This window comes from Drosophila guanche, unplaced genomic scaffold, assembly GCF_900245975.1.
Source record: "Drosophila guanche unplaced genomic scaffold, DGUA_6, whole genome shotgun sequence".
NCBI classification, from domain to species: Eukaryota; Metazoa; Arthropoda; class Insecta; order Diptera; family Drosophilidae; genus Drosophila; species Drosophila guanche.
The window spans coordinates 4,394,202-4,417,506 of record NW_022995753.1 but is presented as its reverse complement, the minus strand read 5'-3'; the positions used below and the strand labels follow the sequence as shown (position 1 = coordinate 4,417,506).

At 46.1% G+C, this 23,305-nt stretch overlaps 3 protein-coding genes across 5 annotated transcripts in view; 2 read left to right on the top strand and 1 right to left on the bottom strand.

Annotated features, from left to right (window-relative positions):
- The window catches only part of LOC117588340 (low-density lipoprotein receptor-related protein 2), a 96,262-nt gene extending 92,615 nt beyond the window's left edge, over positions 1-3,647 (top strand). Inside the window, exons 11-14 of the mRNA XM_034279550.1 lie at positions 61-373; positions 436-2,622; positions 2,682-2,929; positions 3,002-3,647. Coding sequence (XP_034135441.1) covers positions 61-373; positions 436-2,622; positions 2,682-2,929; positions 3,002-3,228 — 2,975 coding nt within the window. The 3' untranslated portion in view covers positions 3,229-3,647. The remainder of the gene's footprint in view (positions 1-60; positions 374-435; positions 2,623-2,681; positions 2,930-3,001) is intronic.
- Positions 3,648-5,658: 2,011 nt separating this feature from the next.
- LOC117588339 (B-cell CLL/lymphoma 7 protein family member A) lies at positions 5,659-7,162 on the bottom strand. Its single transcript, XM_034279549.1, has 2 exons — positions 6,588-7,162; positions 5,659-6,519 (listed from the first exon to the last, which is right to left on the bottom strand). Exons 1-2 carry the CDS (start codon positions 6,877-6,879, stop codon positions 6,401-6,403), a joined length of 411 nt encoding a protein of 136 aa, XP_034135440.1. The 5' UTR covers positions 6,880-7,162; the 3' UTR covers positions 5,659-6,400.
- A 343-nt stretch (positions 7,163-7,505) lies between these two features.
- Positions 7,506-23,305, top strand: part of LOC117588337 (transcriptional regulator ovo) — a 30,098-nt gene continuing 14,298 nt past the window's right edge. Inside the window, exons 1-2 of one of the 3 annotated variants that reach the window (XM_034279546.1) lie at positions 7,506-7,890; positions 8,722-9,361. In XM_034279546.1, the coding sequence (XP_034135437.1) occupies positions 9,270-9,361 (92 nt within the window). In that variant the 5' untranslated portion in view covers positions 7,506-7,890; positions 8,722-9,269. The remainder of the gene's footprint in view (positions 7,891-8,721; positions 9,362-23,305) is intronic. The other 2 variants (XR_004574130.1, XR_004574129.1) reach the window with 2 other exon arrangements.

The window sequence follows — 23,305 nt, the reverse complement described above, 5'->3', positions numbered from 1 at the left end:
TGCCAAAACCGAACTCCGAACCGACATCACAGTCACATTAATCCATTTATCTTTGAGCAGTCAAGCGCACGTGCGACCCGAAGACAGAGTTTGCCTGCAAGAACGGCCGCTGCATACCGCAGCTGTGGATGTGCGACTTTGACAATGATTGCGGCGATGATTCCGATGAGCCGGCGTACATGTGCCGCCAGCGGAACTGCACAACCGGTTGGCAGCGGTGTCCGGGCCAGTCCAACTATCGCTGCATTCCCAAATGGTTGTTCTGCGACGGCAAGGACGATTGTCGCGACAACAGCGATGAGCTGCCCGAGAACTGTCCCAAATGCTCGACGGAGACGGACTTCAAGTGCGGCAACAATCGATGCATACCCAAGTGAGTAGAGAGTGCAGCGAGGAGGAGTCTCTGAATAGCATTTAACTCTCCACCTTTCACAGGCAATGGATGTGCGACTTTGCGGACGATTGCGGCGATGCCAGTGATGAGAACGAGGCCATATGCAAGGGTCGCTATCGGGAGTGCTCCGAATCGGAGTTCCGCTGCGGCAACGGCAAGTGCATCTCGTCGCGTTGGCAGTGCGATCACGAGGACGATTGTGGCGACAACTCGGACGAGATGCACTGCGAGGGCTATCAGTGCAAGAACGGAACGTTCCAGTGCGCCTCGGGCCACTGCATTGCCTCGTACTTCCGCTGCGATGGGGATCGCGATTGCCGCGACATGTCCGACGAGGTGGGTTGCCCGCCGCGCTTCCCCGGCGGCCGCTACTGCCCGGAGTCTCGCTTCCAGTGCAATAACAATCTGTGCGTATCCCTCTCGGATCTCTGCGACGGCACCGACGACTGCGGCGACGGCAGCGACGAGGACCCGAACGTCTGCAGCGACTTCAACTGTGACACTCTGCGGCGCTTCCAGTGCGCCAACCATCGATGCGTGGCCCGCTACCAGATCTGCGACGGTGTCGACAACTGCGGCGACGGCAGCGACGAGAACAACATGACCCTGTGCGCCAGCAAGCAGAAGCCCTGCGACCTCTACACACAGTTCCAGTGCGCCAACAAGCACTGCATCGAGCGGTCGCAGGTCTGCGACTTCTCGGACGACTGCACCGATGCCAGCGACGAGCTGGGCTGCCATCACACGGCCAGCTGCTCGGAGCAGACGCGCGGCGGCTGCCAGCATCACTGCCACAATCTGACAGACGGTGGCTACATCTGCACCTGCTATCCGGGCTACATCATTGCCCACGACAACAAGAAGAAGTGCGCGGACGTGGACGAGTGCCTCACGCGGCAGCACACGTGCTCGCATCAGTGCCACAATCTGAATGGCACCTACTCGTGCAGCTGCCGCGAGGGCTTCCATCTGGCGGATGGGGCCAGCGGCGTCTGCCGTGCGGAGAAGGAGGATGTCGTCCTGGTCTTTGCCAATGGCCAGGAGATACGCGGCCTCGATCTGCAGAAGCGCGAGGAGTTCGATGTGATTGCCGCCGAGAAGCGCATCGAGGCGCTGGACTATGATGCCCAGCAGCAGATCATCTTCTGGGCGGACAGCTATGACAAGACCATCAAGCGCTCCTACATGGTCAACGCCATCGATGGGCGGGCCAAGATTGGCTTTGCCCAGGACCTGAACATGAAGGGCGGCTCCAAGCCGACGGCCGTGGCCGTTGACTGGCTCGCCTCGAATCTCTACTGGACGGAGATGGACCGCACGGGCTCCAAGCCACGCGGCCGTGTCATGGTGGCCAAGACGGACGGACGCTACCGTCGCTCGATCGTGAATGCGGGACTGGAGGTGCCCACCTCGATAGCGGTGAACCCACAGCTGGGACGCATCTACTGGTCGGATGCGGGCTCTGCGCCCAAGATCGAGGTCTCCTGGATGGACGGCTCCAAGCGGCGACCCCTAATCACTGTACAGATTCGACATCCCGCCGGTCTGACCATCGACTACTCGCAGGATCACATCATCTACTGGGTGGACACGAAGCTGAATGTCATCGAGTCCATGCGGGCCGATGGGTCCATGCGCAAGGCCATCGTGAAGGGCGATCAGCTGCGACATCCCGTCTCGCTGGATCTCTTCGAGTCCAACATGTTCTGGGTGACGCGCGACACCGGCGAACTGCTGCGGCAGGATAAGTTCGGTCGCGGCGTTCAGGTGGTGCTCCACCGCAACCTGGTGAATCCGTCCGGCCTCAAGGTCTACCACGACAAGCGCTACAACACCTCGCTGCCGAATCCCTGCGACAACTCCACCTGCTCCCATCTCTGCCTGCTGGTGCCGGGCGGCCGACGCTGCGCCTGCCCCGACACCTCCGGCCCGCTGCCCTCCCACCGCAGCACCGCTGAGGTCATCTGTGACGCTGCCGCCGAGCATCCGCGTCCAGCGCCGCGCATCTGTCCCTGCCAGAACGGCGGACTGTGCAAGGAGAACGAACAGGGTGAGCTCGTCTGCGAGTGCCTGGCCGAGTTCCGAGGCGAACACTGCGAGAAGAGCACCACGGGCGCCTTCGGCCATGGCGGAGCGAATGTCACCGCCGTCGTTGTGCCCATTATGGTCATACTTCTGGTAATGATGGCCGCCGCCGGCGCCTGGTATGTCATTCGCAAGCGGCCATTGTAAGTATTCCAATCCGGCAGATAAATCAGAAGTAAATCTATTTCTATCCCCATTTTAGTGGCAAGTTGGCGCGCATGCCAGCGATGACATCGTCGCAGAGCGTCACCTTCCGGCACGGCTCGAATGTGGAGTTCAGCGAGAGCGGCTTTCCGGGTGCCTCGGCACCGGGAGCGGCCGATGTGGCGCCCATTGAGGGCTACAACCTGCAGACGGTGAACGCGAACAAGGCGCGCGACTTTGCCAATCCCATGTACGATGCCGTGCAGTCGGGCACCACCACGGACCCAGGCATGGGCAATGGATCGGGTGAGTAGATTCTAGCTCTACCTCAACATAGGGACACAGAACTTGACTAACCCGTTCTAATGGTCTTTGCAGGCATCTACGATGTACCCGGAGAGCCGGGCAAGTCCAAGGCGATGGGCCATCCGCATGCCACGAGCGGCGGCTCCTTTACGGAGCCCGCCTCTGCCATCATTGCCCCGAGCAGCATCACACACAAGTCGTCGCCGCAGCTGCAGCTGCGTACGCGGGAGCTGGACCCCTCCGCCGATACCGGCAAGGACACGCAGTTCCTTGTGGAGGAAGACAAGTCCGAGTGCTGATATCAAGCCCGTCAAGCTGCTGCCGTCGTCCCGCAGCATCGGCAGCCGCGGCAGCGTCCCCGCGAGCCGGACAACAGCTATCCGCTGCACACATAACACAGACTTATCCAGCAGCAGCAGCAGCAGCAGCCCGGACAGGTACAGGGACAGGGACGCACTAGTAGTAGACATCACAAATCCTGGCAGGCAGCCACCGGCAAGCTCACCACCAAGGTCTAGCCTTGCCCCCCGAAAACCACAGCCGCACCCACACACACATAAGTAGGAGCAGGAGGAGGCAGCTGGAGGGATTCAGTAACGAAAGAGAAACATATCCAAAACCACTAAGTAAAGCGGGAAGCGGAGAGCACCCCAAAAACGATGGATGATGAATGGTGGTTGAAAACGAAAATCTGTTGCAATTATTATTATATATAAAACAAAACAAAACAAAAAAAACACCACTATAAATATATATGTATACACCTACACACACACACACACACACAAACACAAACACACACATGTAAGCTTGGATCAGAGCAAGAGAAAGAGAAAGCAGCGCTCCACTCTCCCTCTCTCTGGATAGCACATTCATGGACCAAAGGGGTAATCATCGACTCCCTTCGAGCCAAGAGTGTCCAGACACACACACACACACACACACACACGCACACTTTTGTAAAGCCAATTTTTGTAATTTTTTTTTAGAACAAAACGAAAACCGAAAGAAAAACTGAAAATGAATGTACGTAAAATATGTAATTGTTTTTTTTTTGCTACTTGAAATGTTTTTTGCGACAAAAGTGAAATTTGTATAAAAAAAAAGATGACATATGTAGATGATATATTTTTCTGAAAGCTAAATGACAATATTAACTTTATATATGTATGTATATGTATGTGTGTGTATCAGAAGCAGCATAAATTACATATTTACATATTTGTATGTATTATGTATTATGTATGTACAATGAATGTATATGTATGTATGTCTATTATCTATATGCAAGGCGACTAAAGCAAACATTCCACAAAAAACAAACAGACAAAATAGGCAAAACAGCGAAGCTTGAATTTCTTATATTTTTATAAAAATAAAATTGATTAAAAAAAACGCCTAAAAATATACATACAAAAAGCCAAGCAAAAAAAAAAAAGAAGAAGAGGAAAAAAACAGATTAATAATAATTGTGTGTACTAACTGCATTCCCACATACATACATATATGTGTATGTATGCATGTATATGTATATATTTATAATAATTAATTTAATTATTTATTCATGAGCAGAACCCACAGCAACACAAACCCACACACACACACACACACACACGCAGAGGCCCTCCAGAGAGAGAGAGAGAGAGAGAGAGAGAGAGAGCGCGCAAGCACTGCTTGTTGTACTGCTTGCTTACGATCAACTGTTAGCTTCACTGGAACTGCTTGTCTCTTCTGATTCTGGCTATACTTTTTGGTTCAAAACCAGACATTCCACACACGCACACACGCACATACACATAAACAACCGCCTCTGCAGCAAAGAAAAGCGTAGCTTTTTTCTCTGTCTCTTCTTTTTCTGTTGGTTTTCTTCCCCAGCGACACACAAACAATTTTCGTTCTTTTGCTTTCGCCTCCACTTTGTGTGTGTGTGTGTGTGTGTGAGCGTGTGTGAAAACTGTTTAAAAGCCTGTAGCGCGTGTTTTTCTGTACACATGTGTGTATTTTCTATATATATATATATAAATATAAATATATTTTATTTTTTAATTATATCGTCGATTTATGAACGTGTATTATGATTTACGATTTATTTTTTGGTCGTCGAAAGCCGTACATTTTTTTAAACTATTCGTTCTCTGTGCAAAATCTGTGCTTCCCTTCATTTAAGCGTGTTTTAGCATAAATTTTAGTGAAAGAAGAAGATGGAAAGGAAAGAAAAGGAAAGGAAAGGATGTGGATCGTTGGAACTTAGCTCTGTATATGCCAGTCGGGCCATACACACACATCGCTATAAATAAATAAATCGAAACGATATATATATATATATATACATATATGCATATACGTATACATAGGTGTGCATATGTGTGTGTATATATTTGTGAAGTTAATTGTATATTTAATGTCAAGCTATATAACGAATACGAAAACCAGAAATAATAAGAGTAAAACTACTTATAACGAAATGAAAACTATTTGTTGAAAGAATAAAACCTTTTTTTTATTACACAATCTAACGGGTAGAGGGCTGAGTGGGAGGGGGGTCAGAAATGAAGAGTGCATAAAGAATCCTAACCAGCAAGGAAAATGTCGACATAAACGATGAGTTTACATTATCATTCATATGGGGCGCTAGGGCAAGAGCTGGAGCTAGTGCCACGGGTATACTGAGGGCCTCTACCAAGAGTTACTTATCAAAGGATATACATACTTATGTAAATGCTTCACAGTTTTAATCCTTATCAATCTGTAGCTGTATTTATTATTACTTTGTATAAATCCAAATTGAAACAATCATCCAAAGACTCCCTATTCCTCTTAAGACTCGTACTAGCATTCTTTTTCTATATTTTAGGTATATCTATCATATATTTTCTTATTAATTCTTATCCATATATTGATCCACTTTCCGCTTAGGTCTCTATATAGAGTACATACAATATACAGCGTTGGGTTGATAGCGACAAAACATTTATGTAAATATTGCAGTGTACACACAAAATGTGTGCATATACATGACGATGAACAGGGACATGAACGTTTACATTGTACATAAAATAATGACTTCATAGATACAAACACATGCACGAATCAAACATTTTGTATGCTTAAATGTACATAAAGAATTGAGAGCTTAAAACTTGCACAATGCACAGAGGAGTGAGTGATTGGCTTGGGTTGCAGGCAGGGTGCACGGTGCACGGTGCACGGTGCACGGTGCACGGGTGTTAATAAATAAAATGTCGCAATTGGGGGGCCTAATGCTATGGACCTAGGACTTAGGACAGCTGGTGGACTTATACTTCTAGAATGGGTGTGGGGTGTTGCTCAAGTCTTGGGCTGAGGCAGTTTATAAGCGAACTTAAGCTAACCGTATATCGGGACTGAGGGTGGAGATGAGGCTGGATTTAGGGACTAATGGCTACTGCTACTGCTACTGCTGCTGCTGCTGTGGAGGCTGTGAATGTTTGGCTAGTCGCTCGTTTTCAGGCGCTTCACGGGCCCGTCGCTGCCCTGCGAGTTGGAGTCCTCCGAGAAGGGCATGCTGGAGACAAAGTCCGCTCCCTGGCTATCCGACACCACAGAGAAACCTGCAGAAAGAGAGAGAAACAGAGTCGATCATTAGCTGGAGGCTGGGATTCACTCATCGACGTCTTACATGTATTGGAGTCCTCAGCGGTGAGGCCCCCATAGCTGGGCGTTATCTGTGGCGGAGTGGGCGTGCCCTTCTGCGAGTTCTCCTTGTCGCTCAGCTTCGTGCTCAGCGGCTGCAGCTTGGACTTCTTTTCGCTGGTGCAGGCAATGGGCACCCATTTGTAGATCTTCATGGTCGTGTCGCTGATGGTCACCCACTTTTTCTCCCAGTGCCGCACCTTGTCCACGGCCTGCATCACCCGCTTGATGTCATCCTTGGCCCGGCTGCGCGTCTCCGCCCGCACGCTACGCGACATGGCTATCTCGCTCGCGCGCTCACTCCTGCCCTGGCTCTAGCTGTCGCTATCTCTGTCTAGCCACCACCAGGCGATGCGATAGCGTCTGCAGCACCTAATCCTGCTCAAGCATAAAAGGCTCTGTGTGGCTCTGATGATCCTCGAAGGCGGCCGGTTCTCCGGTTGTGTGAGAGTTGCAACCGGCTCAATGAAAGGCGCTGGCAGTGCTCGCGGCTAGCTGATGATATTACCGGGAAAAAAACTCCACAACGCGATGCGAAAAATTTTTTTCAGTGTTGTCGGCCGCCCGTAGTATTGTTGATATTCAATACGGATGATATTTTGATACGATAGTATCGGTGCGATATTTGACTTGGCAAAAGTCGATATTTGACCAAAGGGGGGAAATTTGGGAAAAAGTTCCTTACATACTGCCAATTCACAATATAATAAAATTATTCATTCACAAAATGATGAGAAAATTTCCCATACTGTTTAGCAACAGGAGAGAGTTTCCCTGTCACAAATTGCCAATTCACAATGGAACAAATTGCCCATTCACAATGTGACAAAATTGCCATTCACAATGGGACAGCATTACCAATTCACAATAGTACAAAATTACTCATTCACAATGGAAACTGGTTTTTTTATTATTATTTTTTGCCATACACACGTAGATTAAATAGTAGAACTTTGTATATGGAAAAGAGGACGTAACGATTCGAGCAAAAGGTGTGCGCGACGACGCGACGCTACTGGAAAACACTTGGATCGCGGAAAACTATGCGTATGCGGGACTAATTTTTTTATATTTATTTTCTCGTAATCGACACGCCAGAATAGTGCATAAAGCATAAAGGGAATGCCGTTCAAGTGTCGGAGTGTGTGTGAAAGTGGAGTTTCCGAATCAGGCGATTAAGATCGTGTCCCCGCCTTTGCCCCGCCCGGCCCCGTCTGACACCCGCAACCCCCTATCCACGAACCGTGCCACCAATCAAAAATAATTATTTTGCAGGCAACGACGCCGCTGTAAGGAAATATCGCAAAAAAAAAAAAATACGACGGAAAGAGAGAAGAGAAAAAAAAAATGCAGAAACAACGTGTGTTTGTGATAGGGCAAAGGAAGCAGTGTCAGTGGCATCAGCAGAGGGGCATTTGGAAGAAGAGGCAAAAAGAAGGAATGAAATGAACGAGAGCAGAGCCAAAGAAAACGAGCCGAAACGTCGCGTCTTGTGCACAGTGTCGGGTGGGGAAACCGTTTTCGGCGCTGGCTGGAAATACAACAAAATATGCATGAAAAATAGGGAAAGTCAACGTTGGCTGCGCTGCCATGTCGCTGCCACTGCCACTGTCTCTGCTGCTCCCCACACAAACACACGCATGGGAGCACACACAGACAGGGCAAACACGCGCTCGCTTGTGCGTGTATATGTGAAAATTAGATGCATTTTTTACAAACACAAAAAAAGAAACAATAAATCTATAGGGGAAAAACACAACAGGAAATATTGAATGAGAATGAAATTGTGGTTTTGTTTTTGCATTTGCTTTTGCCTTTGGCTGATCTTAAATTGGCTAACACGCATGCACACAGACATATGTAGGCTAGAGTTGGATCACCGTGTGTGTGTGTGTGTGTGTATGTGCGTGCAAACTAGGTTGATAAGAAGGAACCGCTAACTCTGCTTTTTGGCCAGTTAGGAGCCAAATTGACACCTCTGTCAGCAGCAGTTTTTGGCCAAAAGTATTTCTGTGTGTGTGTGTGTGTACGTGCGTTCTCTCTCTCTCTCTCTTTCTGTGTTTGTGTTTATTCTGAAATTCTAATTCCTGTAAATCCCTCCAACCCTACCGAACCAGCAGCAACTTCTCCAAGAACTTTCCGCTGAAGAGTGCAAATTGAGAGCAGAACTTCCCCCCACATCCGTGACCGCGTGTTTATGTGTAAGTGTGTGTGCGCCCCTCTACTCTCCAGCGCCCCCGTCGATCCCATTTCACGCGTCGCCGCTTCGTCTCGCCGTCTCGCACTCTTCACGTCTGTGTGTGTGCGTGTGTCGCCATCTCCCTCTGATGCACCACTAGCCCGAACAGCAGCAACAGCAACAGCCAAGGGGCCAGGCAGAAACCTAGCCAACTGTATCCGTCATCAAACAACAACAAGAACAGCTACAGCAAAAACAAAAACAACAGGCCGCAGCAGCAGCAGCACACAGAAAACGCATTTCATTGCCAACTACTGACGAAACGGTCAACGACATTGCAACATAGAAGCTACAACAACAACAAGAAAAACAACAACAACAACAACAAAAGCAGCAGTAACTAACACAACAAGAAACCCGCTATAAAGAGAGAGAGAGCACAGCGAGCCGCCAAGCCAGCCGCCACATAGAAAAGCATAGAAAATAAAAATGCCCAGATGCGATGTGAAAACGCGTTACATTCCTGCGACTTTCGCCTGGATTGTGCTGCTCCTAACCACATTTCTGTTCTTCTATTATCCGTAAGTATTTTTTGTTGCATTAAGAAGCTTTCATTACTTATGTTTATTTTTCCCCCTACCCCTTAGTATAAGAAAAATTTCGTATAAAGTTGTGCATGAAATAGTGATCTCTGAAACTGACAAGAAAGACATCAAACAGGGAGCAACTCAAGATATAAACTCAAAATCCAAGCAGTCCGCGTATGCCGTTCGTTTGGGTTGTGCTTAATAAAAATGCTTTTATCAAAATGAATTTATATATGGAACTGTATCTGGAATTAGTTTGCGACAAACCCATGAATATTTCAGGATGTTTCATGACAATGCCTTACACTGACATAAACATACATAAGTTTACGCTACCATCAACCAAATTGCTAAAGAAACTGGGGGAGAAGCGTGCTAATAATAATCCATAGAGTCTTACTCTGGCTTGTGCTTTTCCTGTCCGCAATTCCGTGCTTTATAGAGGGCGGTGTTATGCATGCTTGTGGGCAGCAGCATCATTCCACCCACCTCCCCCCTTCCATTTATAGTGCATGTCTGAGTCATCTCCCAGAGGCCGGCCACTTTCCCACCTCCTCCAAAACGCTCTGCTTCTTAGGCTGTGCAACGCGTTTTCTTCCATCTTTCTTGCTTTGCTTTTGGCCGAAAAATGTTGGTCATGTTTTGTAGCCAGTCAGTAACATCTGGTCACATTAATGCGTCCGCCTATGCCTGGGGCTGCCAAACGATTTACCCGTTAAAGCTAGTTCTCTGATTGACAAAGTACATTACTCACATGTTAATGTGCACTTTCAATGCCAACTCTCACGAGTTCCATTCCACGCATTTGGATATTTTGCCAGTTCCTGGATAGAAGAAGAACCCTGCAAATGGGCATGGAGTGAAAAGAGCAACCACATGCAGTAGAGCGTAGTGCTCGCAATTAGCACATGAAACAGATAAGCAAAATAGCAATTCAGCTTTCAACTTCTCTCGTTTTATCTCACCATACAACGCTCCTTCTCTCTCTCTCTCTCTCTCTCTCTCTCTCTCTGTTACTCTCTAGCTCACTCTTTCAACCTCTTGTTGTTGCCTTCTCTAATGACGCAAATTTGTGGTCAATTGTAGTTCAAATTGATTCGCTTGCCATTGGCATTGCCATTTTCATTGCCATTTCCCTCAATTGGGAAGCCTTTTTCGGCCTAACCGAATAATCAGCTTGGTCTCTTTTTCAGCTCTGCACTGCCCTGCACTTACCTCTCTCTCTCTCTCTCTCTCTCTTTCTCTCTTTCTCTGTATGGTTTTTGCGTACTCCTGTTTCGCTCTGCGCTCCTGGCAGGACAATGCACAGAATTAATGTCTGGCTGGGTGCTCAGTGATTCTCGGATACCATTTAAATGGGTTTCTATCATTTGGAGCAGGTGCATATCCGACTGGTTGTGTGTAGCTTTCATGGGAACGGTACAGATCTCTGTGAGTCTAGGGTATCAACGGATTCGGCATCCGAACGAGAGCGTCTGTCACATCTTGTGGCTCTGCTTTTGTGGGGGGTTTCATTTCGGGCTTCCTTTTGTCGTTAAGTTACAGATGTCTGCTCTCCTGGTGCTCCGTCCTCCTCCTCGTCCTATCCCTCCCCCATGCTTTGCTAGACTTGGTGGCGGGGGCGCTACTTGAGTTTTTGCACCTTTTTCTCTGTCTCTCTCTCTCTCTTTTGCCTTTGTTTTCTAGTTTTTGGGAATTTGTTGATTTAATTATGCTTTCTGCAGCTTCCCCTCCCTCACTACCCCTGACAACGTATTAAATATCGAATCTCCCCCCGATCGGATGTGGCGGCAGATGGGGGGGAGGTCGGGTTAGCAAAAGTCCAATTACAAAAATATTTTTCTTTTTCTGTGTAGCTCTTTACGCCTTTCCCCTCCCTCCATGTATCTGGCTTTGTATTTTGAGGGGTGGATCTGCCTCAATGCCACAGGTTGGCTTTGTTTCTGTCCGACCACCCCCCCTCACCAATGACCGATTCGGAATGAAAAGAGAATTAAGTGAAACATGACAGGCATTGCGTCACAGCTGCTTGGACAATAGTTTTTTAGACATACCCAGCACTACCACCCCCACACACACACATACACATAACCAACTAACACCCCACCCCCCCAACCTCCCTCCCACGACCACTCGCACACTCCACCACCTCTGCTCTGGGACACATTGAAATTCAAGAGGAGCCGCCGCCGCTGCCGCCGCCGCCGCCATTGAGCGTTAGTTGTTGTTGTGATATTTTTTTGTTCGCTTTCGCTTTGTCGTTCCGTTCGTTTTCAACGAAAACCACAACAACAGCAGAACACAAGCACACAGTGGAATAGGAACAACTGGAAAAGAAAGAAATAAGAAACACGTGAACTTGGGATCACGTGGAGGGCGAAGGAGGAGGATCAATGGCACACCCACTTCTAGGAACTTCCAAGTTATCAAAGATGGCAACAACAACAAAAAAAAAGACCAGGCTGGAGAGAGACTTTCAAGCCTCCTGAGCAATTTTTGGAATCTGAAACTGAATTCTTAAGATCTTCAATGGGGAAAGGATTGGAAAATGTACAATTTATGCACACAATTCTACGATTCTAGGGAAAAGAGATGTTTCCTTTCGGCCTTTCTGCTTCTATTTGAACTAGTTCCAACCCTTCGCCACGCAACTTTGACCCCCTGGGGGCCTGCCGCGCCAAACGCAGCACAAAAAAGGTAACTTTGTTGGTTCGATGAGTTTTTGGTACTGAAGGGGTTGTGGGGATTCTGTGTTTGCCATGTGAAAGTTACTTTAATTACGAAATTTTCAAGTAATTTAATTTCCATTTTGTAGCTCTGGCAACTCTCCCCGTCAAAATGAAATTGTGTACAAGTGAAATTAGTGATAGGGGGGCACAGAGAGTGAGAGAGAGAGCAAGTGGAGGCCAAAAATGGTATGGAAAGGAGCGTTAATCGGGGTTTAATCTTTCAAAGAAAAATACAAATTTTTACATAAATAGATTATGAGGAGGAAGGAGAAAATGGTAGAGAGAAACCCGTGGCCACAAAGAGTCTAGAAGCTAGATGAAGAGCAAGCTACAGCGCGGCAAGGAGGTAGTGGATAGGGTGGTAGGGGCTTTGCAGACCGCCCTCTGGCGGTCACTATGGTAAAGCTGGCAACTCTCCTCCGCCCAACCCTTTTAGTCCAAACCCAATTAAATGCCGTTTGCAATTTGCACTAAAAGCATTTCAAGGATTTAATTTTTTTATTGTTTTTTTTTTTTATTTTGCACCCACTCTCGCTCTCATCCACTTTTTTGCTATCGGGATGCATCTTCTTCCTTCCAGTCCCCAACGTATGATTTCGATTTTATTCACCCACTGTGTGTGTGTGTGTGTGTGTAGAGCCACAGATAAACTCGCATGCAAACATTTGTTATCCAATAGCTGGCTCCTAAATAACACACCTAGAAATCTCTTCCAGCTTCCATTTGCTCACAGTTTTCCCAATCTAAAAGGGTATTGGAGCATCGATACTGGAACTAGGAGCGGGAAATATTTAATAATTGTCTAGCACGTGTGCCCAGACAACCCGTGGTTGTTGCTCCGAGCTCCCCTGGCTGGATACACACGTACATATTTTCCCTGCCTTTTCAGCTTTCGTTTTTCCAGCATTTTCATCGAGATTTTCGAATTAAATTGAATTAGTGTCAGCCACGCGATATAAATTATGCAAATACATAAAATGTATGTATGTACATAGTATATGACAATACTCTACATACATATTTACCTATTGAATAAGGGGTCTCGGGGCTTGATTGCAGCTTGGACTGCATTTGAGAGACACCCACACACGCGGCCCCCTCTCCGTCACATGGCCATACTGGAAAACCTTCGAGTATCTAACTGCCCACGCCCCTAACCAGCAACAGCCGCAGATATAATATATATGTATACCGTGTGTATATCTTTATATGTGTGTACATATGCTTGCTATAAATACCACCTGTAAATAGCCGTAACTTATTTGATTACCTTGATGTACTATTTCCAAGCAGCCACACTAGAGATGGGCCCACAACAGCAGCACGACAAAAGACTTGGGCCAACATTTTCGCATAAATATTTTGTGTGGATTCTCTGCTTGGCTCTTCATATCTCATTGCTTCCTGGAAAGATTTAACCCGCTCATAATGCAATTACATATATTTGGAACGCAATTAACCCTTCGAAATCGAGTTAATGGCAGAACCCACCAAATGATGTTTCTCTGTACAGTCTTGTCCTTCGTTCCGTTCCGTCCGCTTAGGAGTTTTGCCCATCTCTGAAATATCGATATTTATATATGTGAGCTACACCCGCCACTTATGTGCCTGTAAGTGTATGCAATTTGCATTGTAAAGTACACCCAGGCCCACACCATTTCCTACTATAATTAGCCTACATACTACTTTGTGTGTACTCCAAGTAACCGGCTTGTGGCCAAGAGGGAGAGCTCAGCGAGTGACAAGGAGTTACCCCATGCCAGCTGTGTCCAGCAGTGTGTCCGTTGACAAATTTGATTGTCCTTCGGTTTGGGGAGCAATTTAATGCTGAAAATGGGAAATTATTCCAATCTGAGCGCTTCAGTCTTCGGAATCCTCTTAACTAATCATTGTATGAAATCTCTTTACATTCAGTTTGCATTTGTTTGCTTCTGCTTCAGGTGCAGTTATCCAATAAGATTAAGTTCAGAGGCAAAAATTGAAATTTCTCTGATCACCATGGCATGACAATCTTCTACTTTTCTGTGTAGATTAATTGTATTTTGTTTGCTGTTGGAGCGAAACATTTTTCAGCGACTTAACAAATGATTTATTGCGTACTTGAAATGACCAACCAAGTCGAGTTTAAATTGATTTTTGTTTTCTGGAAACCTTTCCGGCCTGCATGACTCGATTGAATTACAAGCGCCTCCTCAAGTTTGCTTTTGCTGCTTTTTGCTTCCCCAACTTTCTTGTATATTCGATTTGCCTGAAACACAGTCACAGTCCCCGGGCCCTGTTTAATCACTAAAACAATTGACACATAGACAAAGACGGTTTCTGTTTTTGTGCTGAAAAGAGTTCCTAGAAACACTTTTCATGCTCGAGTGGATCTCGAATCCTACCCGATGGGCGAATCCGAGCCAGTGCGTTGAGTTCGTAGTACTCGTCGCGTATTTATTTTTGTTTCGGTTTCTTTTTTCTATGCCGTTTCCATTGTTAATGAAAATAAATTTCTGACGCCGTAGCTGGGCTCTGATAAATAATAACAATAATACAAAAAAAAAAAAGCTTGTGCCTGTTGTTTTTGTGTAGTTTCTGTAGCTGTTGCTGCCCGCCGTTGATAATATCCGCCGGCCATTGCCATAAAAAGCAATGAGCAAAGAAACAACAACAACAACAACAAAAAGGCAAAAAATAACATAAAAGTCGGAAAAGCAAGAAAAATAATAATAAAATAGAGCTACTTACATTTCGTATACCCTAAGGGGCAGTGCCTGCCTGCCTGCCTGCACAGTTTCTGCACTTGTTTGAGCCATGCGCAACTTCAGGCTAACACCGTTAGCCATCCACCCATCCGACAGATCTTTGCCGTGAGGAGGAGCTACAACAATCCCCTGTAGCTGGGGCTGGGAAATATTCTCTAAACTGAATGAAAAAAGGGTATACGAAAAGCAAACAAATTTCAGAAAAAGAACAAGAAAAAACAGAAGCGGAAGAGGAAGTGAAAGAAGGTGAGCTGAGCCGCGCCGAGTGTCATTGCCACGCCATTATCGTCCCACACTCTCCACACACACACACACACACACAAGGTGCAAGGTGCATTCACATGCAAGGTGAGGCCATTCCATGCCGCCCGCTGCTTGATTCACGCTCGCTCATGGAAATACCCCACCATTCGCCGCTGTCTATCCATAATCCACTCTCTGTTCCCGAATCGAACTGCTAAAACCTTTCCACACTTCGTTTCTAATCACCTGTTGGACCATCTTGCCAGAGAGTTGCAGTTTTCCATTGCTCATCCAAAACATATTCAAAATGTTAAATGTGTATCGAAGTTCTGATGTATGTTCTTGTTGTTGATGGATGATGGATCGATAAATTTGTTTTACCCCATTTATTATTTAAATTTTCAATAAATCTCCAAGCCCTCTCTCTGTCTCTCTCTCTCTCTCTCTCTCTCTCTCTCTCTCTCTATCCATCTGTTTTCCGCTGTGTTTTATTTTAATGTCTGACTTTTTGTTTTTTCTTTTTATTCTGTCGCAAAATCGATAAAATTAAATTCTCAATTGTCACCTAACACACACACACACACACACACACACAAACACCCTCACGTGCAGAGGGGCATTTCATTTACCGTTCGTGTTTCCTCTTAACGATTAGTCATTTGCAATTATGGTAGCTTTTAAGCCCCCCTCCCCTCCCCTGCCCCCCACTTGTATGCTTTTGTCCAATGTCAATGACGTTGCCACCCTACCGCCCCTCTCCGCTGCTCCGATGCCTCTGCGTTCTCCCTTCATTTTGCAGCACTTTTCTCTTTTGATTTTTATTTGCAATGATTTAAACTCTGAATATTTTGCATTCAATGCGAGTTGTTGTTTGTTTTTGTTTATTGCAAGGACATGGAAAGAGAAAGAACGAAAAAAAGAGAGTTCATTTTTTTTTTGCCACTTAGCTGTTGATCGAGTGGATTAATTGTGACAGTTCTCGGAACTATTTTTTTTTCCTGGTATTTTCCAGTTGAATACAAGTTCCCGCTTGACATCTCCCCCTCCCTCCCCCCTTTATCTCTCTTTTTTTTGTTTAACGAAATATTAATTAAAATTTTTAATTAGGCAGAAAGCGAGGGAAAATGTCATGAAAAGTTTAAGAAACTTTACCGAATGCGATGACGATGATGACTAGAGAGGGGGAGAGCGAGAGAGAGAGAGAAAGAAAGCGCGAGAGTTGCCTGGCAACAGGAGAAAATTGAAAGGAAAGCAGGAAAATCCACATGAAGAGACAAAGTGGAATTTGTCGACATTGAATGTCGTCCGTCGACAAAGAGGCGGAAAAAGTTTGTATTTTTAGTTTGTTAAAACAAACGCACAGAAATTGTTTGTTTTCTCCACCCACCCCGACCAGCCTTGGTGCCACTTGAAACACTACCCATGCCCTGCCCTGCCCTCCCCTTCCACGCTTGCACTCAAATATATTACGCATACGCCCTAGAGGCCATCAATCCAAATTTAATTTCATTCGCCCCGCCATAAACACACACACGCACAAAACACAAAAACAGGCCAACAAAGGGTAGAATAAGCGGGAACATCGAGTAAAATATACAAAAAAATTAAATAAAATAAAATAAGGAATAGGAATGCAAAATTCATAAACCAATTCAAGACTTGAGTAAACTTTTCTCTGTTCTCCGTTGACTTGAAATTCTATTTTTGCGGCAGAGAGCATATCCCAGCAGGAGCTCCAGCTCTCTCTCTCTCTCTCTCTCTCTTTATCTTTCTTGCGCCCCATGGGGTCGAGGATCTTACTGGAATTTTGTCGAAGCTCAAGTGCAGAGTTTTGCCCCCTACCAACTGTCTGAAATTGTTGTGCAATTTGAGGGAATTCTAACTGAAGGGTGAATCGTTTAATTGAGCCAAATGCGGCACGCATAAATATGGCAACTGAAGGTTCAGCGTGATAGGCAATCAACGTTAATTGACAGCCATTAAGGGATTAGCAAGCTACAGGATACTCTGAAACTGCAGATTGCTTCTAATATCTGTATGATAAAATGACTTTGAGGGATACCCTGCCCTGCCCTGCACCCACACACCGACTATTACTTATTTGTTCCAAATTCAGAACAAGAAAAAGCATTCCATTCTCTCTTTGATTATTTCTTGATTTGGCAAACATACAAAATTCATTCTTCTTGATTTTCAATTCCAATTTGTCTGTGTGTGTGTGTGTGTGTTTTTTTGCTTCTTTTAAATAAATATATTTTACTCGATGATTTTGTAACAGCAGACACTCGACTCGACTCGCCTCCGCACACGCCTCCTCCACGCAGATGGAAAATAAACAAAATTTTAAAAGCACCAAATGAAAAGCAAAGAACAAATTGGGTTAGAAAATGAGATGGAAGAGAATCATTTAGTTCTCTAATTATTCAGATACATATGTACATATGTATGTACACTATCAGGCCCAGTACCATGTACAGAGCACTGGGTTGTTCCTCTTTTAAACTCAAATTATTGAATTATTGGATTACCATTCGAATTTAATTTGTTGCTTAAAGCTTAGCTAGACCCATCCTACATCCATATGTATCTATAATGTGGCATCTAATCCATATGTACATAGTACATATGTGGGTGTATCCATGGGCTTCTGGTTAACGAATATTAAAGGAAAAGCGCAGTTGCTTGACCTTGCCACAAGCACACACACACACACTCAACACTGGCCCGTGCCGCACCTTTTTTTGCCACTGCCCTGTTGAGCTTTGTCCAAAAATTTCTTCAGCTCTCCATAAAGTAAAACAAACAAAAAAATCAATTTTTTGTGTCGGACTTTCTACTGGGTCCTTTCCCCCCACCCACAGAGGAGACTCTTGTTCCTGCTCTGCCCCTGGACGGGGGAGTGCCATCGGCCTATCACTAGTTACATACATTTTTTGACAGGGCGCATGACAAACTGAAGAACTGAAGGACGGACTTCCCTCCATCCCCATAGACAGAAACATGACAGAGGCGGAGCAGCAGGAACCTCCCTTCACCACTTTGCCTGATTATCTCCCCTCTTTGTGTTCAGCGCCCCCTCAATGTTATGGGATAAATGTTGCACCACACCACACCACACCACACCCCACCTGCCGCCACCTGTCGCTTCGCACTCTCATATTTGGCACTCCCCGCCCCTCCTCTGTAGATTGCCCAATAATTGCGTATAAAAAACAGGGGAAGGAGGCGGAGTAGGAGGAAGAGGCCACGATGAACCAACAGTAAAAGTAAAACTGGCACAACAGCTTTTATTTTTACCTGTGCGATGGACTATGGGCATGATGTCTGGCCGGGTCTGCCGCCACAGGCTGTCGAGCTGGACGTATGTTGGTTGTGAGCTCTCGTTGGGAGACAAAAAGAGTCAAAGCCTAAGAGGGAGAGGCGCATAAAGAGAGGAAACATATTCATTTCCCAACTACGTAATTCTTTAATTTTATATCTGTCACCCGATAAATATATGTACATATGGATATAGATGGATCCCACACCTGGGCTGCCGTTTGCCAAAGAAATTGGGCGAAATGAAAAATAAAAGTTCTTGGCAGCTGCTCGGCTCGAGAACGTGGAACGTGTTTGTTTTGGTAACTGATAAAGTTGGGGCCAAGTTAACAGGTTAACCTTCCTCGCACTTGCACCTTCACTTCCACTTCCACTCCGAACCAGCTCCTGCTCCTCCAGCCATGGGGTTCCCTTCTTATCGGCAGGCACCTTTTATCGGCGGAGCCAAAAAGCCAAATCCCACTATGCGGATGAGACAGCACAGCGCACATGTGTAATCAAATCGGACGCCAAACCCCTCGTACACTCGTACACCTCTTCTGCTATGCAGCACCTTTGCATAGAAAGAGAGAGTGCGAGAGAGAACGAGCGATAAGTCGAAGTCGAAGTCGTAGGCAAAGTCGAGGCGACGGCCGACGGCCGACGGCTGCCCATGGCCGAAGTAAATTCTTTTCATATGTACCCCGGGTACATATTCGAAGTCGTAGGCCCTTGGTGGGGTACATGGAATTAGTTTAGTGTTTTTAGTTTTTTATTTTATACATCAAACAATAGTTGTGTTTAATTGATTGAACGTGTACATTCCGGATTCAGAATCTAATTCTTCTCTGATTACGAGTTAATGGGTATCGCATAGTCGCAATGTCCGAATTTGTCTTTATTTAATGTTGATTTTTATATTTTTTTCTTTGGCCTCGCACTCGAAGCGGATGACTAATGCCTGCCAGCCGCCAGCCGCCAACCGCCAACCGCTGCCCTGTCCCTCTCTTTCCGCCACTGTTTCGCTTTGGTTTTTGCGATAGTAGGATATTTATATACTCTATGTGTGTGTGTGTGCGTCTGCCGCTATGCTTGCGCGGGTGCGTGGAGAGAAGCGGAACGTGGAACGTGAAAAGTGGAATATAACTTTGGGACTTGTGGGCAATGTGACGACAGCGAAGACCGTGTAGGCCTTCGTCACCATCGGTAGCCCGCCCAGCACTCGACGTAGCCGATATTTTCATACATTTTCTGCATAAATTAATCACAGAGAATAATCAGAGAATGAAGCAATGGAAGTGTGTGTGTGTTTATTTTTTCTTACGAAATTTGAAATGGAACTTTCAAAAAAAAGAAAACGTCTGCCTTTTTTTCTGCTTCTGTTTTTGGATGGAGCTGTGGCGTTGGATCCTTGCTAGCCGCCCTAGTTGTCGTAGTTCCACTTTCAATTCCAATCCAATTAGAACTATTTGAAGTCCCCCTCCCCCCCGCGCACAGTGGGTAGTGCAGGGTAGAGCACAATTTTGTCAGGCAGCCATGCCTTCGGCCGACCGACATGGCATAAAGCAATCAAATTTGTTGTAGATTTTAATTAATGCAGCTGCCATCGAAAGTGGCAGCCACGGAGCCAGCCCAAGCACCAGCACCAGCCCCACACACTTTCTGGCATGCCATGCGCCTGCAGTCCGTTTCATAAGTGTATGTCTGATGATAGAAAGCTAATAAATGACACAAACGTACTGAAAGGAAGGCATTTTAATTGAATGAAGCGCACTGTACTTGCCCGTGTGTGTGTGTGTGTGTGTCTCTATGTCCATGTAAATGTTGTACAGGTGTCAATGTGCCAAGTCAATTAATCTGCGATTGGAATCGAGCTGTCTGTTCTTGCCAGAACTGTACTCCTTCTCGTCCTCATCCTCCTCCAGCTGCTAGCTCCATGCCGCCAACTGACTTTCCATCTTTATGACATGCCAGAGAACCACTGGATCACAGGCTGATGGCATTCCTGGTGCTCGTACAATAAGAGGATGCCGCCTGGATATGACATTTTGCCGGCGCCATCGTGCACCGCCTTCCCCCTCTCACATCCTTCGCAGTGCCTTAGTGCCGTTATGTGGCACAACATAGGAATTCAATTTCCTGCAAGTAAGCTCTCGTTCCCATGCAGGCAACCACCCGCTCACCCAACCCCCCCTGGGTGGTCTAATGCACCGGAAATGCTCTTGAAAAATGCTGAACTGCACGCAAAAGTTCTTGGGGATGCTCAGGGGGGTGCTTGCAGGAGTAGAATCAGACGACCCGCAGAGCTTCCACCTTGCCACCTTCGTATAGCAGTGAAAAGAGAGAGATGGAGGGGGCAAAGCTAACATTAAATTCAAGGGAATGTCTCTGTTCGTTCAAGAAGTAAATGCCAAGCGAGTGAGATTGATATTGGTATTGATATTGATATTGATAGGAGGAGCACACCACAGCACATCGCACCGTTGGCTTTTCCAGAATTTATATTTCAATCAGTTCCTAAGCGGATTGCCATTTGTTTTCCATTCGACTCCACTATGCCGCAATTCGTCTCAATTCGAGAGAGATGCTGAGCCGCGTTAATTGCTGGGAGCTCTCGGACTTGGATGGATATTCACTCCTTACCACATCCTTGATATTGTCGCTGTTTCCGCTGGTTGAGATGCAGAGCAGAGTGTTCATTGTCCTTTGGCTGTTCTGCGCTGTGGTTTGCCACTCACTAATTTGATTTTGTTGCTTGGAAATGGAGACAGCTCCCTCATTGTTCTTCTGGCATCTAACTCACAAAGATGAAGATGAAATTGAAATAAATTATTGAGTTGAGGCGCTTCTGTGAGTCCTGCACCCCGTACTTTATGAGAGTGGAAAAGTATTTTGTCGGGACTCCATTTGGAAATTATTCATTCATTTGTGATTGCAAATTGAATCAGTGGTCCAGTCAGTACTTTTTTCTCTAGGTGTATGTCATTTCTGGGTCAACTCTTTCTCTCCCGCTGTCTTCGTGGGCTTTTATGAACAAAATTGAAATGGAAAGCCAACAAAGGGAAGCAAGCGGGAATTCCCGAGACAAAGGCACTCGACGGTAAACGGGAACACATAAAGGCAAGTACATATGTATAAATATGTACATACATAAATGCAGTTGAAATATAATCGGGCATCAGCCTTGAGATTAGAGATAATTCTTTCTCCCTTATCTCTCTCTCGCTCTCTCTCTCTCTAACAGTACCTCAGAGATGCCCTGCGGATTGGATGGGTTGGAATGAGGTGGGGTCTCTGTTGTGCAATTCCACACACAAAATGGCGTCACCGTCACCAGACTCGGTTATGGCACACCACACACTTTCCCCCCACCCGTTGCCTGTTGCCTTTTGCCTGTTGCCTGAGAGAGCTAGGCCCTGTCAATTTCATATTCGATTCATTCAATCTCTAAACGATTAGAGATTCCTGCACACAGGCCCAACCCGCTCACCCGCCGACTCATTAGCACTGACCGACCATCGACCATCGTTTCATTTTTGCGTTTTTGCTTTCTTTTTGGAAATTGTGCAATCAACGCTGTTTTGTGTGTGTGTTGCGGGGGGGTAAGCAGCAGACGTACTGCTCGCATGCACTGCAAGTTATTGTTATTTTTCGTGCTTATTGCGTGCAATTTCATAGATGAATTCGTGCACACAGATGCATGACTCAACGTTTACACGGGGGTTACAAGTACGTTTCGGGTACAAGTAAACGATATGCGATAAGACTAAGGGAAGAATTCGAATGCCATTAGATGAACAGTCGCATGCACATTGGTGTCATTCACTTTATATTGGTTGCAAATCAGGTGACACAAATCTTGTTGTCTGGAAACTATTTTTGGAATCGTATTCTTCTCTGTTCGTATTCTGTTCAATGTGTCACTACTCAAGTTTTTGTAGTATTAAATAGGTTCAGGGAGAAAACAGCGCCTGGGGCAGCGGATTAATGCCTCTAAACGTATTTTAAACTGGACCGTAAGTAAGCACAAGATAAGACAGCCCATTGTTGCCTCTCCAATGGTAGTTGGGGGAACTGCAGTGGGAAATAAAAGTGCAATTTTACCAATAATCTCATCAAATATAATCTTATCTTTTTCGATTAGTTTCTTCCAAGTGAGTTCTCACTGTTCAGGCATGTGTGTAAATATTTCATGGATGCATTTCATGAATTCCCATAATCGCATAACCGTCGCGCTCCTTCCTACCTGTCTCCCAGCTCTCTGGCTCGTTCTTCTTTATGTTGTTCATTCGGTGGAGAGAGAGAGCGAGAGGGGGGGGGGGGAGTGGGTTGGCGATTAACATAAATCCCTGGCACGTGCTCCGAGAGCTGCAGAGGGGCAGCGGCAGCCTCAGTTGCATTCGAGTTTATTTGCATTCCAAAAGTTCTATGCAAATAACGGGTGGCACACGAATAGTGTGTGGAGGGGGTTGGGGAAGAATAACAACAACAGGGTGAGGAGTGAGGTGAGGCTTTTTGTTCTTGTTTCGTTACATTTGTTAACGGTAAACAAAAAGCGATAATAATGCACAGAAATAAATCAGAAAAATAGAAGCAGTTCCCGAAAGTTAACGGAACAGGGAAAGGAGAATGAGAATGAGTAGGTGGAGGAGTGGCAGAGGGAGAGGGACAGGGGCAGCGAGCGCAGGTAATGGCAATAGTGAAGTGTGAAAATTTGTGTGCAATTGCTTCGAGCGACATTTGGAAATCTTCTTCGGAAGCACAGACTCCCTCCCTCTCTGCTCTGCACCGTCTCGTTTCTCCTTTCGCTTCACCTGCTGCCTGCCTGCACTTGAAAGCTTTCACTGCAGGCAATTGCCAGTCTGTAGGGGTAAGTGGGTGAGGGTGAGGGTGAGAGGAAGTGAGAGTATAATAATAAAAAG

Excerpts from the sequence above, each read along its gene's own strand:
- LOC117588339 (XM_034279549.1), bottom strand. The coding sequence starts at position 6,879 with ATGTCGCGTAGCGTGCGGGCGGAGACGCGCAGCCGGGCCAAGGATGAC. Across the intron at positions 6,520-6,587 it reads CGCTGAGGACTCCAATACAT|GTTTCTCTGTGGTGTCGGAT; the intron begins GTAAGACGTCGA and ends CTCTTTCTGCAG.